The sequence below is a fragment of the Paramormyrops kingsleyae genome, chromosome 13, assembly GCF_048594095.1.
Source record: "Paramormyrops kingsleyae isolate MSU_618 chromosome 13, PKINGS_0.4, whole genome shotgun sequence".
Classification (NCBI taxonomy): Eukaryota; Metazoa; Chordata; class Actinopteri; order Osteoglossiformes; family Mormyridae; genus Paramormyrops; species Paramormyrops kingsleyae.
In genome coordinates this window covers 8,450,677-8,465,973 of record NC_132809.1, presented here as the reverse complement: position 1 = coordinate 8,465,973, position 15,297 = coordinate 8,450,677, and the positions used below count along the sequence as shown (strand labels likewise).

General features: G+C 44.9%; 1 protein-coding gene across 3 annotated transcripts in view; it reads left to right on the top strand.

Moving 5' to 3' along the window:
* Positions 1 to 15,297, top strand: part of LOC111848207 (adenylate cyclase type 2-like) — a 36,784-nt gene that overhangs the window by 15,590 nt on the left and 5,897 nt on the right. For 2 of the 3 annotated variants that reach the window (XM_023820028.2, XM_023820029.2), the window contains exons 2-16: positions 3,450 to 3,531; positions 3,640 to 4,026; positions 6,940 to 7,137; positions 8,063 to 8,224; positions 8,529 to 8,693; positions 10,419 to 10,561; positions 11,802 to 11,913; positions 12,093 to 12,220; positions 12,851 to 13,009; positions 13,252 to 13,384; positions 13,473 to 13,658; positions 13,970 to 14,013; positions 14,298 to 14,381; positions 14,644 to 14,713; positions 14,918 to 15,015. In XM_023820028.2, the coding sequence (XP_023675796.2) occupies positions 3,862 to 4,026; positions 6,940 to 7,137; positions 8,063 to 8,224; positions 8,529 to 8,693; positions 10,419 to 10,561; positions 11,802 to 11,913; positions 12,093 to 12,220; positions 12,851 to 13,009; positions 13,252 to 13,384; positions 13,473 to 13,658; positions 13,970 to 14,013; positions 14,298 to 14,381; positions 14,644 to 14,713; positions 14,918 to 15,015 (1,847 nt within the window). In that variant the 5' untranslated portion in view covers positions 3,450 to 3,531; positions 3,640 to 3,861. The remainder of the gene's footprint in view (positions 1 to 3,449; positions 3,532 to 3,639; positions 4,027 to 6,939; positions 7,138 to 8,062; positions 8,225 to 8,528; positions 8,694 to 10,418; positions 10,562 to 11,801; positions 11,914 to 12,092; positions 12,221 to 12,850; positions 13,010 to 13,251; positions 13,385 to 13,472; positions 13,659 to 13,969; positions 14,014 to 14,297; positions 14,382 to 14,643; positions 14,714 to 14,917; positions 15,016 to 15,297) is intronic. The other variant, XM_023820030.2, reaches the window with a different exon arrangement.

Sequence of the window (15,297 nt, the reverse complement as noted above, 5' to 3'; positions counted from 1 at the left end):
GTCAAACCTCAGCAGAATAGACCAGCGTGGATGAAGCTGGATTTCCGTCTCTGATGTTAGTAGACCCGTCTGTTGCCTGGGTAGTTATTGCCAGGGAAGTCATCGGATTACGAGGATAAGGATTTAAGCGGTGGTGTGGAAGAGAACCCAAATCAAGAGCATCACTGTGGCTCTGGGGACTATGTTCAGCCAGTGTATTAAAAGGAGACATTTCAATTTACGATATTAAAATGTTTTTATGGGCCACAGATAAAAGAATGAAAGACCAGCTAAAAGGCAAACTGCTTGTACAAATGCTCCTCATTCTATAACTGCTGCTGTCAGGTGGATGTATGCATAGTTTTGCATAGTAAAAAAACAAACGTTCATAGATAGGCCGTTGGTGATTCTTGGTGATTTGACTGAGTTTCTCAGTAGGTACATATCTGTACTACAATCTGTCAGCTTCAGTTGGTCACTGTGCCAGTCACTTGGCGCCACACAGGAAGCCACATGCTGTCCTGTACTCCTCACTCATGTGACCCTGTCTAAGCACTCCTAATTCAGCATCAGCTTTGCAGAAATGACACTTAACGTGTTGATTTTTAATGGCTGCGGCGGGGTAGGTGCTAGAGCTGCAAGTCACCCTGGGTGCACTGCAGGCAGAACGCACTCCTCCGGTAACTCACTCTGCCTCTCAAGGCCCATTGTGTTCATACGGTGGCTCCTCTCTGCTTCTCCCGACTCGACTCTGCTCATTTGCTCCCTTCATTCGTTTGCCATGGCAACTTAAGAACGATAGCATGAAGCCCCCATTGGCCCCCGGTTGCCTCTATACTGAGTTGCTATGTGACAAACTGTCACCCTTCTGGTGTTAAATGGCTGCATGATTCATGTTCTGCCGGAGATGCTTTGCAAGTTACGGCAGAATGTGTAGGTAGCGATCCGCTAACAGAGGCATGACTAATATGAAAAGGGACATTTCTGCTCTCTGCATAAGCCTTTTTTTTTTTTTTTTTTAGTAGTTCTGACTGGAGGTTTTACATACCGTATTTCATGGTGTAATCACCCACATTGACATAGAATCGAGATTCCTATTGCAGTTTCTTTGATGTGTGGCGGGTAAATGTTTGGGAAGTAAACAAAAATGTGGTCAATAAAACACAAATGAGCTGGACAGAGCTGTTGCTGTTGGTGTTGTATGTGAAATGAGGTTTCTATTGATTCCAGATGAAATTTGCAAGGCTACCTGAACATGATGAGCGGTAGGTCATTGGGACAAGACTTATCGACGGGGTGATCGACAAACCGTGTTCAGAAATAACCCCACTGTAATATGTGGGGGGTGGAGGATGTCCTGGGGGTTGGGCAGTCACATGACGAGTCCATTCAGTCACTTGTGCGCAGTTACTAAAAATATAAGACATATTTTGGATTTGGTTCTCAACTCCAGACCACATGACTATGCCTGATCCAAGTTGTCACCCTTCCCATGAGCCAACTCCCATTTGGGTTCCTACATATTTCCCATGTGCTGGAGCCCAAACCAGTGCATTTTCGTTCCTCTCTGCTGTTCTTTTTGTCCCATACCGAGACAAAGTATCCATTCGGTACTCCCATCCTCGTGTCACATGGTTTGGCTTACTGTCCGCACTGGGGCAGGGCTTCCACCCACTTTATGCTTTGTTGGGCTTTTGAAATTCATTATTCCTTGACAGCACCAGGAGGATTAGTACCAAGCGACCAAGGAGACAATTGCAATGCTGATATTAATAAATCTTGGTTATTTTTCAGCTGCTCATCATCTCTACCCTATTCCTATGTTAATATTGTGTTTACTCAGGTCCTGCACATTACCTGTTGTTGAAAATTATATTACTGGCCATGTGATTCTTCTTCGTATGCTCCTGTTCTGTTTTTAATGCATCATTTGGGCAATGTCTCACTATTCCTGTGAGTTCGATGGCTGAAATACTTATCCAAAATGATTTTGAGTTTTGCCCAGTTTAAATAGCAGTATTTCCCAATCCGGGCCTCAGGGACCCACAGCCGGTCCACGTTTTTGCTCCCTCCGAGCTTCTAGTTCCCAGCTCCCAATTCTGGGAGGGAGCAAAAACGTAGACTGTCTGCGGGTTCCCAAGGACCGGATTGGGAAACACTGTTGTACAGGATGGAGATTAGGTTTACTGCCTCCTTCATCGGTCTCGCAACAGGGGCCCTCTGTGTATTTAAACAGGCAATCATCATTCATCAGGTCTGTGGCCCCATGCTGCACACTGTCCACCACCCATACCTCCAACTTTAGAGAAAGCCGCCTATGATGTCAAACACGCTTCCTGTACCACCTTAACATGCACCACATCCTCTCCCTGAACCCTGACCCCATCGTGCTAACACCATCCATGCAGCTACAATTCCTGTGATTCCCCAAAGCCACAACCAGACTCTTGGCATGGGTCACAAACACTTTTGCTTGGAGAGAGCAAACCTTTGGGCCTCCCCTGTAACTCTTCAGAGCACGAACGTCAGCTTGGCCATGAGCTCATCATCTGCGGTGAACTTTCCAGTAAAAATACTCCACACAGATTTTCTTCATTTAGAGGTCCTGTTAGGGCCAGAGCTGCTTTCTATGGAAGCCGGGACAGACTTGGGATGCTGTCCTAGATGAATATGTGCAGTGTTTTTATTGCTTGTGGGAAGAACTGCAGAAACGGAATCTGGGAATTTTTCTGAATGGGCATGTACCTGTTAAGTTGAAATTGTAGTCATTTCAGTTATTTTCAGTCCAGTTTATTTGTTTCTGTCTGAAGGGGGGGGTTGCCTTCAGTGGTACAGTCTAAGCTTGGGTGATATCTATTTTTTTCATACTGTCCAAACATTATACTGCAATATGCTGTATTTTGATGGTATCAAAAGCAGCACTATTCTGGTGCTATTAAATCTTGGTGATAAAATTCAACGTTGGGGGGGGGGGCACAATGAAATTTGCAGAGTCTAGTGGTCCCCCACAATAAAATTTGCAGTCTGGTGGTCCCCCACAATAAAATTCATCCAGCCACTACATTGCACCGAACAAAAGTACCACGGTATACTGTATTGTCATAGTACCACTCAAGCGTAGTACAATCCAGCCAGCATTCAGTTCAGATAAACTGATAGATACATTACCTTTAGGGTGCGCAAACTGTGTGTGTCTCGCACCACATGCAACACCTTGCATTTTATGCAGTACTGCATCCTTGTTTGAATACGCAGCTAATGAGCAATGGTGCATGTACACCATGTCCCTGAAGGCCAATGTGCAGGTGAGATATGCAGGAGATGTGCAGGCGCAGCGATAGCAGCAGTCATCTGACGTCAACTGGAACATGATTGTACCAATGTACCCTCTGAAGAGCACCGCTGAAGCTCGCTGGAAGACTTTTAAAAGTGTGTCAGCTCACTGCATTATTTGTCTTCTCTCTTCACAGACCCAGGCCTATCCAAAGTTCTCTTTTTGTGGGTGAAACCGCTCCCAGGAACCTGAAGAACAAGAGGAGAGGAAACAAATTGGTAGGAGATTATAAACACGGCAGGATGTTTGACAGCTTTATCTCCTAACCATCCGGTCTACCTCCCTTCTCACTTTTGGCTTCCCCTATGCTGGTGTCGTCCCTCCAGCGCTGCAGAGCTGAGAGCATTAGCTGACCTTCAGGTGAATATGCTTCCACCCTAACTGATCCACAATCAGAAGGCCCCAGGATGCCCTGGACGAGGTGAATCACACTCGATTTTCCCACTCTGGATTTCAAGTTTTGGAATGACAGTGGCGATCCCACACTAGCACATAGAGAGTAGAAACTTGGTTCCCTGGAGTTCTGTGCCTGTGAAGAAGGAGGCGCCATGCCGGCCAAGAGAAAGTATCAGTTGGATGCCCAGGAGCTAAAGCAGGAGGCCCTGTACCACAAGTTCTCCTGCATCAGTCAGTACCAGCTGCTGGCCATGCTGTTGAGCCTCACCACGCTCTCCTGCATTGTCCTTCTCATCCTCTTCTTCGCTTTCGGATTGGTAAGTTCCCCGTCGTCCTTCACCACTGTCATCAACTTCTTCTTCGACCTCAGGTGGCTACTCACCTGCCTGCTCGTACTGAGGGCCTGGGGGAGAGCATTTGAGAAGAGTCACTCATTGTCACAACTGGACCTGTGGTGTAGTCAGGGGTGGCTGATGGGTTCAGCTTGAACTTCAGAGGCTGTGAGTTGGAAGGATAACATGGAACGCAGATCAAATAGCTTATAAAGCCTAGTGTGACAAAGAGAAATGTGACAATAAAATGATATCTGAGTATTACTGTGACATTGATGGGAAGTGGCAGAAATTCACATGGAACAGACTTAGTTGGGTTAGTACTGATGTCGACCAAGACACTGAAACTATACCACCAGATGCAGTCTCGGTGACACTTCATTAAACATTCTTTAAGCATTCTTGACAAACACGGACACGCATAAATAGATAAATTGTGTAAAAATGCAACTTTTCCCTTCAGTGCACTCTTATTAGACTCAGAGATAATGTTTCATGCTGTTCAGTGGTGTACCTGTCACACACTGAGCAGAAACGCAAATAACCTTTCCACGGGCCAAGCAGGTGTTCCCAGCTAGCAACGCGTCTTAGGACTCGCTAAACATTTGATTTCACTCAGTCTAATATCTTTTTTTAAACTTTGCAGAACTATCTTACCAAATATAGAAACAAAATAAATTAATCATAAAATTGTGCCACCTCATCCTACATAGTCTGTGTCACATTTGTTTTAATGGTGTTAGTGCAAGGTGATCCTGTGACAGAACCAAGGACTTGTTGTCACAAACATTAGAATGAGCTGTGTAGATGCAGGCATGGAGATTTATCGAGGCCCCCTTCTCTGGTGGCTATAGCCACGAGGGGCATGTTGGGGGGGGGGGGGCAGACTCGGAGCTGTGGATCAGATTCTTTGTTAATCTGATGGCCCTTCTGCTATATACCCAGACATGTCCGTGTAATCTGGGTCTCTCAGGATATCTCACAAATAATCCACAAATTGACATAATATTTCTACAATCAATTTTTTCTTATTCCTGTTAATTGTCTCTGATTATGTTACTGTCCTTACTTATTTGTCATGTAATTCTGGTCCATCAGTACAGCCGTGGCCATAAGTTTTGAGAATGACACAAATATTAATTTTCACAAAGTCTTCTGCCTCAGTTTTTATGATGGCAATTTGCATATATTCCTGAATGTTATTGAGTGACTTGCAAAGTTCCTTTTTGCCATGAAAATGAACTTAACCCCAAAAAACCCATTTCCACTGCATTTCAGCCCTGCCACAAAAGGACCTACTGACATCATTTCAGTGATTCTTTCGTTAACACAGGTGAGAGTGTTGATGAGGACAAGGCTGAAGATCACTCTGTCATGATGATTGAGTTAGAATAGCAGACTGGATGCTTTAAAAGGAGGGTGGTGCTTGAAATCACTGTTCTTCCGCTGTTAACTGTGCAGTCATTATTGCTTTGCACAAAAAGGGCTTCACAATTGTTGTGTAGAAGGCTTCAGGGCACCCAAGAAAGTCCAGCAAGTGCCAGGACCGTCTCCTAAAGTTGATTAAGCTGCAGGATTGGGGCACCACCAGTGCAGAGCTCGCTCAGGAATGGCAGCAGGCAGATGTGAGCGCATCTGTATGCACAGTGAGGTGAAGACTTTTGGAGGATGGCCTGGTGTCAAGAAGGGCAGTAAAGAAAACACGTCTCTCCAAGAAAAACATCAGGGACAGTCTGATATTCTACAAAAGGTACAGGGATTGGACTGCTGAGGACTGGGGTAAAGTCATTTTCTCTGATGAATCCCCTTTCCGATTGCTTGGGGCATCCGGAATAACGATCTTCCGGAGATGAAAAGGTGAGCGCTACCATCAGTCCTGTGTCATGCCAACAGTAAAGCATCCTGAGACCATTAATGTGTGGGGTATCTTCTCAGCCAAAGGAGTGGGCTCACTCACAATTTTGCCTACGAACACAGCCATGGATAAAGAATGGTACCAAAACATCCTTCGTGAGCAACTCCTCCCAACCATCCTAGCACAGTTGTTGATGAACGATGCCTTTTCCAGCATGATGGAGCACCGTGCCATAAGGCAAAAGTGATAACTAAGTGGTTCGGGGAACAAAACATCAACATTTTCAGTCCATGGCCAGGAAACTCCCCAGACCTTAATCCCATTGAGAACGTGTGGTCAATCCTCAAGAGGCGGGTGGGCAAACAAAAACCCACAAATTCTGACAAACTTCAAGCATTGATTATGCAAGAATGGGCTCAGGCAGGATTTGGCCCAGATGTTGATTGACAGCAGCCAGGGCAAATTGCAGAGGTCTTGGAAAAAGAAGGGGCTAACACTACAAATATTGACTCTTTGCATTAACTTAATGTAATTGTCAATAAAAGCCTTTGACACTTGTGAAATGCTTGTAACTATACTTCATTATACCACAGAAACATCTGACAGAAAGATCGACAAGCACTGAAGCAGCACACTTTGTAAAAACAAATACTTGTGTCATTCTCAAAACTTATGGCCATGGTTTTGTAATGGTTGTATGAGGAATCTGGGATTTTATGCACACTGAACTTGTAGAAGTGCAAAGTTATTTGTTTGGAGTGTTTTTTTTAGCAACAAAATCTGTTTTACCTAATGTCACACCTCATACAGAAACCTAAAGTCTTGTTTGTTGTTTCCGATCGGTCTACATTGAGGTCACCTTAGTCATGTCCACAGCATCTGTTGTAGTGTCTGTGTGAGCTTCTTGCAATGTGTCTGATTGGCTTTTCATCTGTTTCTGCACGTCTGAGTACGCCTGTGTCCCTATTTCATCTGCATGTGTCCAAGGTCTTTTGGCTTCGGTGTTTGCGTGTCTGTTGATGGTGTCTGCCCCCCACCCACAGGACACCGCCGAACACAAAGCCTTCGTCAGTGTGGTCAGCTGCGGCCTCTGCATCTTCCTGGTCGCCCTTCTGCTGGTGTGTAGCGAGGTCCTGCCTCAGAGCTGGATGAAGGTACTGGGAGCCTTGGTCTGGGCGATCCTCATCGCGATGGGCTTCACCTTTATCTTCAGTGGGGACAAAATCTGCGCCTGGGACCAGGTACACTATCCTCTGTCTCCTGGCCTCCTACTAAGACCTCATCACACCATGGTGTTCCATCCTTGCTTCTTTCCCTGTACCATGAGTTTCTCAGCAGGTTATGTGATAGTTAATGAGCTGGCGTACGAACAAGCGGCGAAAGAAATGAGCTGTTAGAACGTACAGTGTGTGACACTCCCATGTGCTGTCAGTCACCAGTTGACATTTCCCATTGGTTGTTTTCAACCTATCAATCAATCACCGGCCAATTATTGAAAGCTTGGGGTTGTTCCGCCCGCTGCGGCTTTCAAAGCATCATTTCACCCATCGCTACTCCAGACAACGGCATGGTTGTGATTTTAAGTACTCACATCAGTTTTTCCAGTTTAAACTCAACGTAAAAAGATTAATTAAGTGTAGAACTGCAAGTTCAGGAAAAGGACATTTATAACTATAATTAGAATTAAACTAAAGTATTTCTGAGAACTGGCATCCTGCCCAAGGGTCTATTCCTGCCCTGTGCTGCCTGGGATTGGCTCCAGGCTTCTCCTATAGCCCTGTGTGACACAATGACGATGGCTCACCAGAAAGCACTGACTATGTACCTCTGTGTCTGTGCTGTCCCTCTGGTGTACGACTCCATCTCCAGTTCTGTTTAATTTAATTCACAATGAATACGTCACTATTCTGTTCTATTCGTTCATTGGAGTTTTACGTGCGCAGTAATGTTCTGAGGGCGGAAGGAAAAATGATTGGTTCAGATGAGGTGGAACAAAGACATCTGATTGGTTGGGCCCGCCTCCTCTAGTTACTTGGACCCACCGCTTCTACAATGTCATTGGTTGTTTCTCTGAACTAATCATTTTTTCTTCTCTCCTCAGAACATTTACGTGGAAATTAAACTCCCATGAGCATTCTGTTTATATTTTTCTGGTCCTTCTTCCAGGTTCCATTCTTCCTCTTCATCATCTTTGCCGTGTTCACCATGCTGCCTTTCCGCATGCTGCACGCCATCGTTCTCAGCGCAATCTCCTGGCTGTCTCATGTCGTAGCCCTCAGCGCTTACCTCTTCAGCTCCCCTTCACACTCTATGGAGGTACAAGGGCTGGTAGGCTTTCACAGTCACCATTGCTGAGCGCCATGTTTTGTTCACTATTGTGTAACATACCGCTTAACTTGTTATCCATAACTGTGAATAATTATACCCTATACATGAGATTATACTCTTAAATGAGGCATTTAAAAAGCCCACTTAGTGTGAAAGTGCTGATTGTGTCAGTTAACTTAAGCACATCCAGCAGATGTCTGTGATAGGTTGGGGTTTGTGCTGGTGGGTTTCTGCCTCTGTGTGCTCACTGGCCAGTCAGTGCTGCAGGTCTGTGATGCGTCTTGCCTGTGTGGGGTCTTCGCAGAATCTGTTGGTCCAGATAATGGCCAACTGCGTGCTGTTCCTGTGCGTCAGCGCCGTGGGCATCTTCCATAAGGTGCTCATGGAGAGAGCCCTACGGCAGACCTTTCAGGACATGTTGCACTCACTGAGGATCTGCGTGAAGCTGGAGACTGAGAAGAGGCAGCAGGTGAGAGGAAGTCGGACGCACCTTCTACACCTCACCCTAACCACCATCTCACACAACTACCCTAACCACCACCTCACACTACTAACCCTAACCACCACCTCACACTACTACACTAGCCACCACCTCACACTACTACCCGAACCACCATCTCACACTACTGACCACCACCTCACACTACTACCTGAGCCACCATCTCACCCTAACCTTAACCATCTCACACTACTACCCCTAACCACCACCTCACACTATTAAACCAGATCACAGCCTACACACCACCTCATACTCCTAACCCTAACCCTAACCCTAACCAGAACCTCACACTCCTATACCAGTGGCCTGTGCTATGAAGCGGGGTTACTGGCTTATCGGGGTAACTTGTAGGATTTAAGGTACCACAGTTTAAATGGACTTCATATTTTTACTTACATTTTGCCCAGACTACCTTAAATCCGACAAGTTACCTTGATAAGCCAGTAACCCCGCTTCGTAGTACAGGCCCCTGATCACAGCCTACACAGCCTACAGCCTCACAGCCTACAACCTCACAGCCTACACACCACCTCATACTCCTAACCCTAACCCTAACCCTAACCAGAACTTCACACTCCTACACCAGACTACCTCCTTGCTGTCTCATTTTTCCTGGACTGTTAGGGCGTAGCTCTGGCATAGCTGTGCCATTTCCATACATATTGCTTTGATAATTATTACAGAAATCAGTGACATCATAATTGTGCAGCGGGGGATAATGGTAGCTTGGTAATAAAGGCACCCATTTTATAATTTCAATAGCTGCACAATTAAATTTAAAAAACAAGAAAAATACAAGACTTTGTAGTAGAAAATTGTAGCTATGTGACCTAATATAAAGAGTGTAATATACAAATGAATCTTATATGCATGTTGAGATGGTGGGACCTTTAGTTGAGATGATTGTGTATTTTTGTGTGTGCGACATTTACGTATCTTTGATATCGCAGCCTGGATGAGGCTTTTCTGTGGTTCATTATGAGTTACCAGAACTTTAACGTGAACTAAACCTCAAACAGAATAGAAGAAGCTTTCTTTAGGCAGGAAGGTTGGAATAACTGGTGACAATGTGAACAGAAGCTCTGTTGACTAAGGTCATGGTTGGAGTAGGTGGGCATTAGCGGATTAGACCTGATATCAGACAGACCTTAGCAGCAGGCCCTTGAGCACAGGAAGGACCGTGATAGGCCCCAGGAGAAGAACTGTCCCATTGTTTGCAGCTCTGGAAACATCTGACAAGGTGGACGGGCTCAGTTACCGCTGGCTCTCTCCACGTGACTTTTCAGGCTTCAGAGTTTAATGAAAGGGTGGAGGGCTTGAAACTGGAGATGGTTGACTACATTGGAAACGTTTTCCCTGCTGCTGGAGCAGAACCTGTGGTCTGTAGCCAGGCTGGTGCGGTGCCATTTACAATGAAAAAAGTCATAAGTGGAAATAAATTCAGCTGAGGATAGGAACATTTTCAGGAGTACCCTAACATTCCACCCTCTCTGCAATTTATACTGGATATCTTTGTAATTGCTTTGACTTTTTTATTTAAGAATAAAGTCACATCAGCCTAAATTAAAACATCAGAACAATGAAACCCCTGTATGAACTTGTCTATTACAGCAATCGTAAATGAAGTGAATGGGGTCTATGGCATTAATGTCTGCCTGACAGTCTGTAGCTAAATGCCTTTGTGCGTGTATCCAGGAAAGCCTGCTGATGTCAGTGCTGCCAATCTACATCTCCATGGGGATGAGACTGGCCATCATGGAGCGACTGCAGGAGCAGCAGTGCCTGGTGAAGGACAACAACTTCCACAGCCTGTACATCAAGAGGCACAAGAACGTCAGGTGTGCAGCCCGGAGAACGGTGCCCATTCCTGCATTTCTGGATGCCACGAACGTTACTGATGAGTTCAGGCTCATCAGTGGTCAGACATAGAGCTGTTTATGGTTTCTACCTCACCGTGAAGTAACTAAACACAATTCTTATAACTGAATGCGTGAGCTGAACCTTTAATTAAAGACACTATATCAGCGGTGGGCAACTGGTTGATCACGATCGACAGGTCAGTCTTGAAGACAGTAATAGTGAATTGATCATTTCCATGGTGTAGAAAAATACCAAGCCCCCCCACCCGACTGGCAAATTTTATAGAATCATACACCTTGGGCATATACTGGATAATTGGTAACGGAGGAGCCATCCATCCATCCATCTTCTTTATACGCTGGTCAAACATACCTAGACATAAAAAAAAATTCAAATTCTGTTTTTTAACTGATGTCTGCCAGTGCTGTTTGTATTCCAGACCATAATTAACCTCCGGCGTCTGTTGCAAATATCTGCCGCTGCTGACGATGGAAAGTGAAAGTAGATCATTGTCAGGCGTGGCGTTTTTTAGTGGGACCACAGCATTGTTCTCTCAGGCCGGCGCCTGTGAGCTCATGGCTTACGGAGTAGACGTGGTAAGATAGTTCATAGTGCCCCTGGGGGAACAGAGCATTGCAGCCCCCATCTGTATAAATAAGATCTGAGAGGAACTGGAATGAAGTTCTTTTCAGTTTTCTGTTACTTCTGTTTGTTTTTCTAATCATATAAATGGTTGTACTGTTTCCTGTATTTTTTAAAGACTGTATAAGTGGGCAGGAGACTTATGAGAGTTGGCAGCTGCGTTCATGCCTGGAAATGGGCAGTCAGGTCATGTTCTCAAGCTGGAGCAGGCAGTCTGAGGTGCCCAATAGCCACTTATAAGTGTTACCACCAGGGCTGCAATTTGGCACATGATTTGGTAAATGATTAACAGCACTTCATTGCGGTGCCAGGTTCCCACAAGGATGTGTGAGAACCTTATGCATAGCGGAGTTATCGTTCTTTTGTGAGAGAGCATACCTTTTAAACCTCATTCTGGCACCTATTACTCAGGCAATCATACTTGTGGTAATTGCCCAGTTGACACTGCTAGTGTTACTCATACTCTTCGTTCTCAATGGGCAACTGTTTATTCAACACCAATAAGCTGGGGTGTGTAGTTCAGAGACCCCCTACGCGTCGGGGGGTTTATTTATGGTCCTCGTCTCTTTGTTGTAGCATCCTGTATGCCGACATCGTGGGCTTCACCCAGCTGGCCAGCGAATGCTCGCCCAAGGAGTTGGTCATCATGCTTAATGAGCTCTTCGGGAAGTTTGACCAGATTGCCAAGGTGAGTGTTACGTTTTGGGGATACGATGGTCATCCTCTGTCCTCATCATTTCTCACCAATTCGTTGAACTGTTATGCCAGTAGACATTGCCATATTTTTTTCTTGATGAATCGACATATGTGTTTTGTCACTTTGGCCTGTAAGGGAGACTCACACGCTGATTCTGCTCCTTTCCACAGGACAACGAATGCATGAGGATAAAGATTCTTGGCGATTGTTACTACTGTGTCTCGGGACTCCCTGTCTCTCTGCCCAAGCATGCTGAGAACTGCGTCAAAATGGGCCTGGACATGTGTGAGGCCATTAAGTAAGTGCCGGCCTGGGGCCCTTAAGTGAGACACTGATTTACTCAAACAGCTTGAAGTGACAGTGGCTTCTTTGCATCTCCATGGTGATGCTACTAAATACTAGAGTACAACCACGCTTTCTCTGCCTCATAAAGCAAATAATCTAGGAGTTTAGTACATTACCTATGTTACTGAAATTGAGCATATGGGTACAGGCAGGGGCGGATTAACGCACAGGCTAGATATGGCTTAAGCCTAGGGGTCCCACGTGTGCCAGCCTGCAAGGGGGCCCCCATTGGCGCGGAGGGGGGCGGGGTTGGGGGGCCCACAGACTACTGTAGCCTAGGGGCCTCTGTGCACCTTAATCCGCCCCTGGGTACAGGAGATGGATTTTAACATTTTTATGCAGTCCTACATTTCATGGGTCAGTATCTGCTGTTGGTGATTAGGTATCAACAAATCACAACCATTGACATATAGGCCTTTGGCAATTGCATGTGTATTTATGAATAAGGCTTTGATTTGTGGATTTAAATGTAGATCTAGATATGGCACATGGTACTGCTATGTCAAACAATCGAAATATCATAACTGGTGATTGCTTGATTGCATGACTCTCAAATGGCCCACTATTCCTGCTTCTGCCACAGGCAGGTTCGGGATGCCACTGGCGTGGACATCAGCATGAGAGTAGGCGTCCATTCTGGTAACGTGCTGTGTGGGGTCATTGGCCTCCGTAAGTGGCAGTTTGACGTGTGGTCACATGATGTCACCTTGGCTAATCACATGGAGTCTGGAGGTATACCTGGGTAAGACTTCTGAAATGTGTGGGTTTGTTCTGCTTTAAAAATTATTTTGTCTTTTGAGGTCATATTGGGTTTGTATTTAAAAATTGCACAACCCTGGGAAGAAGGGTGGGTGGATGATTTAGATAGCAACCTTTACTATAGTGAACTAGCCAGGATGTTGATCTGCTGCTGCTGACAACGGGAAGTGGAAATCTATTTAAATCTTGTTTACGATGTACCTGGTGTGGCGTGTTCTTTGGCAGACGGGTGCACGTCACAGAGTCTACCCTGAAACACCTCAACAAGGCTTATGAGGTTGAGGAGGCGAATGGGCACCTGAGGGACCCCTATCTGAAGGAACAGAACATCAAGACGTATTTGGTCATCGATCCCAGGGTATGGCCTTCTTGGTTCTTATTGATAATACCTTTATACCTCAACGATGAATAAATGAGAACAGTGTTTATGTGGAACCTCCATTTAGTCCAAGGAGCCAGGCGCTGATCAGCAGAACCTGCCAAAGCCGCGGGTGAACGACGGGTTGAAGATGCGTGCTTCCGTGCGGATGACGCGCTACTTGGAGTCGTGGGGGGCTGTAAAGCCCTTTGCCCACCTGCAGAGCCGCGAAGGCCACATCATGGATGTTCTCGTCAACGGCAAACTGCGCCCTGTAAGTGGTTTGGTATTTCCTGTCCTGTCTTCTAGAGAAGACAATGAGTCTACAATTTAATGCTATGTTAAGCTTGCTAATTGTAATGCCTGGTGGACCAGTCAATGTGTTTGTGATGAAATATAACACGAGTAAGAATATATGAAGAATATACTAATAGCCTTAATTCAGTGAATGGCTCCGATCTATTGACTCCCAGTTAAAACATTTTGTATTGTATATGTGACTTTCTTACTCACCAACCTGAGCTGGATTGCAGATGGGTACTGATGTTGTACGCTATGAATAAAAAAGGTTATGCTCCTTCTCAGGATATATCCCAGCAATCGATGCCCTCTTCAAAAGTAACTGAAAGGTAAGGAGGATTACCCTTCTAGTAAGGACGCACCCTAAAATTCACAGTTTGAATGCAACGACTGAGCTCATTCACCCTAAACCCACTGCTTTCCCCTTGATTTAGATGACATCATACACAGAAAAATGTAACACACTGGACACTAATACATCTGCGCATGCACATATATAAGCAAACACCCATAGCTGGCCCTTTGCACAGAAAGCTAGGGCAGGAGTTACCGGCCTGTGATGGACAGTTGATTCATCTACTACTTCCAAATGCACCTATGTTTTGCAATGTAGGATCAAGTCCCAGAAGTTTGATGAAGACCTCCATAATATGATGACCTCAACCATTGATGAGATGACCAGCAAGTGTATACTTAAGTACAGATACCTCTGCAAGCCCAGATTATGAGATCTGAAGTTTTAAACATACAGTCAAGTCTCGCTGACAGTTGTGTTTCAACATAAAATTTTTATCTCATCTTGGAGTTTTAAAGACGTTCAGGAGATACATCGTGACTGGAGTAGATATCCTCCATGTGTACCTGTTTGTAATTTCACATTTATAAATTGCCATCAGATAAACCTTTAAAGCTTTAAAAATGTAATTAAGTTATGACTCCTGTGTTCCTCTCTTCTTCAGGGACTGGGTAAATTCGGAGGAGTTCAACAGCATAACTCTGTGGTTCACCAAGAGGGATCTTGAGAAGCAGGTACCTTTATTACAAGAAGTGTTACATGAGAGTCAGGGATTATTCTACTTGATTTTTCCAAGTAAGGTGTTTTTTCCAGATCAGAGAAAAACATTGTTGTTATAAAGCAGTCACCCCCACTTCTCTGTCAGTCTGACTGTGATACTTCTCATGTTTCACTTCCCGTGGTAATATACTAACGTGTTCCTGTCTTTCTGTTTCCAGTTCCGAGCTATTGAGTTGCCCAACTTCAAGTACTTCATTGCCTGTGCCTCTTTCATCTTCTTCTGCATCTTCCTGATCCAGTTGTTGGTGGCACAAGAGTCAGTGTCTTTTCTGACTTCTAGGAAGTTACTATGCTAGAGCTGTTTAGCACTTACCATTTGGTAACATGCACAACCAGTTCCAATACATGAAAAAACCAAATGACAAGAACATTAATGAATATGCATGCTTATAATTTTCACTGAATTCAATGCATTTAATAATAGAATTTGAGCATTTAGAAGTTTGAGGACAACTATGTGTTTACTTGCTAATTATTTTTGTAATTCTTGTATGATGAAACTTGTGTTCTTTAGTCTGACGTTGTAGCTGATGTTCTG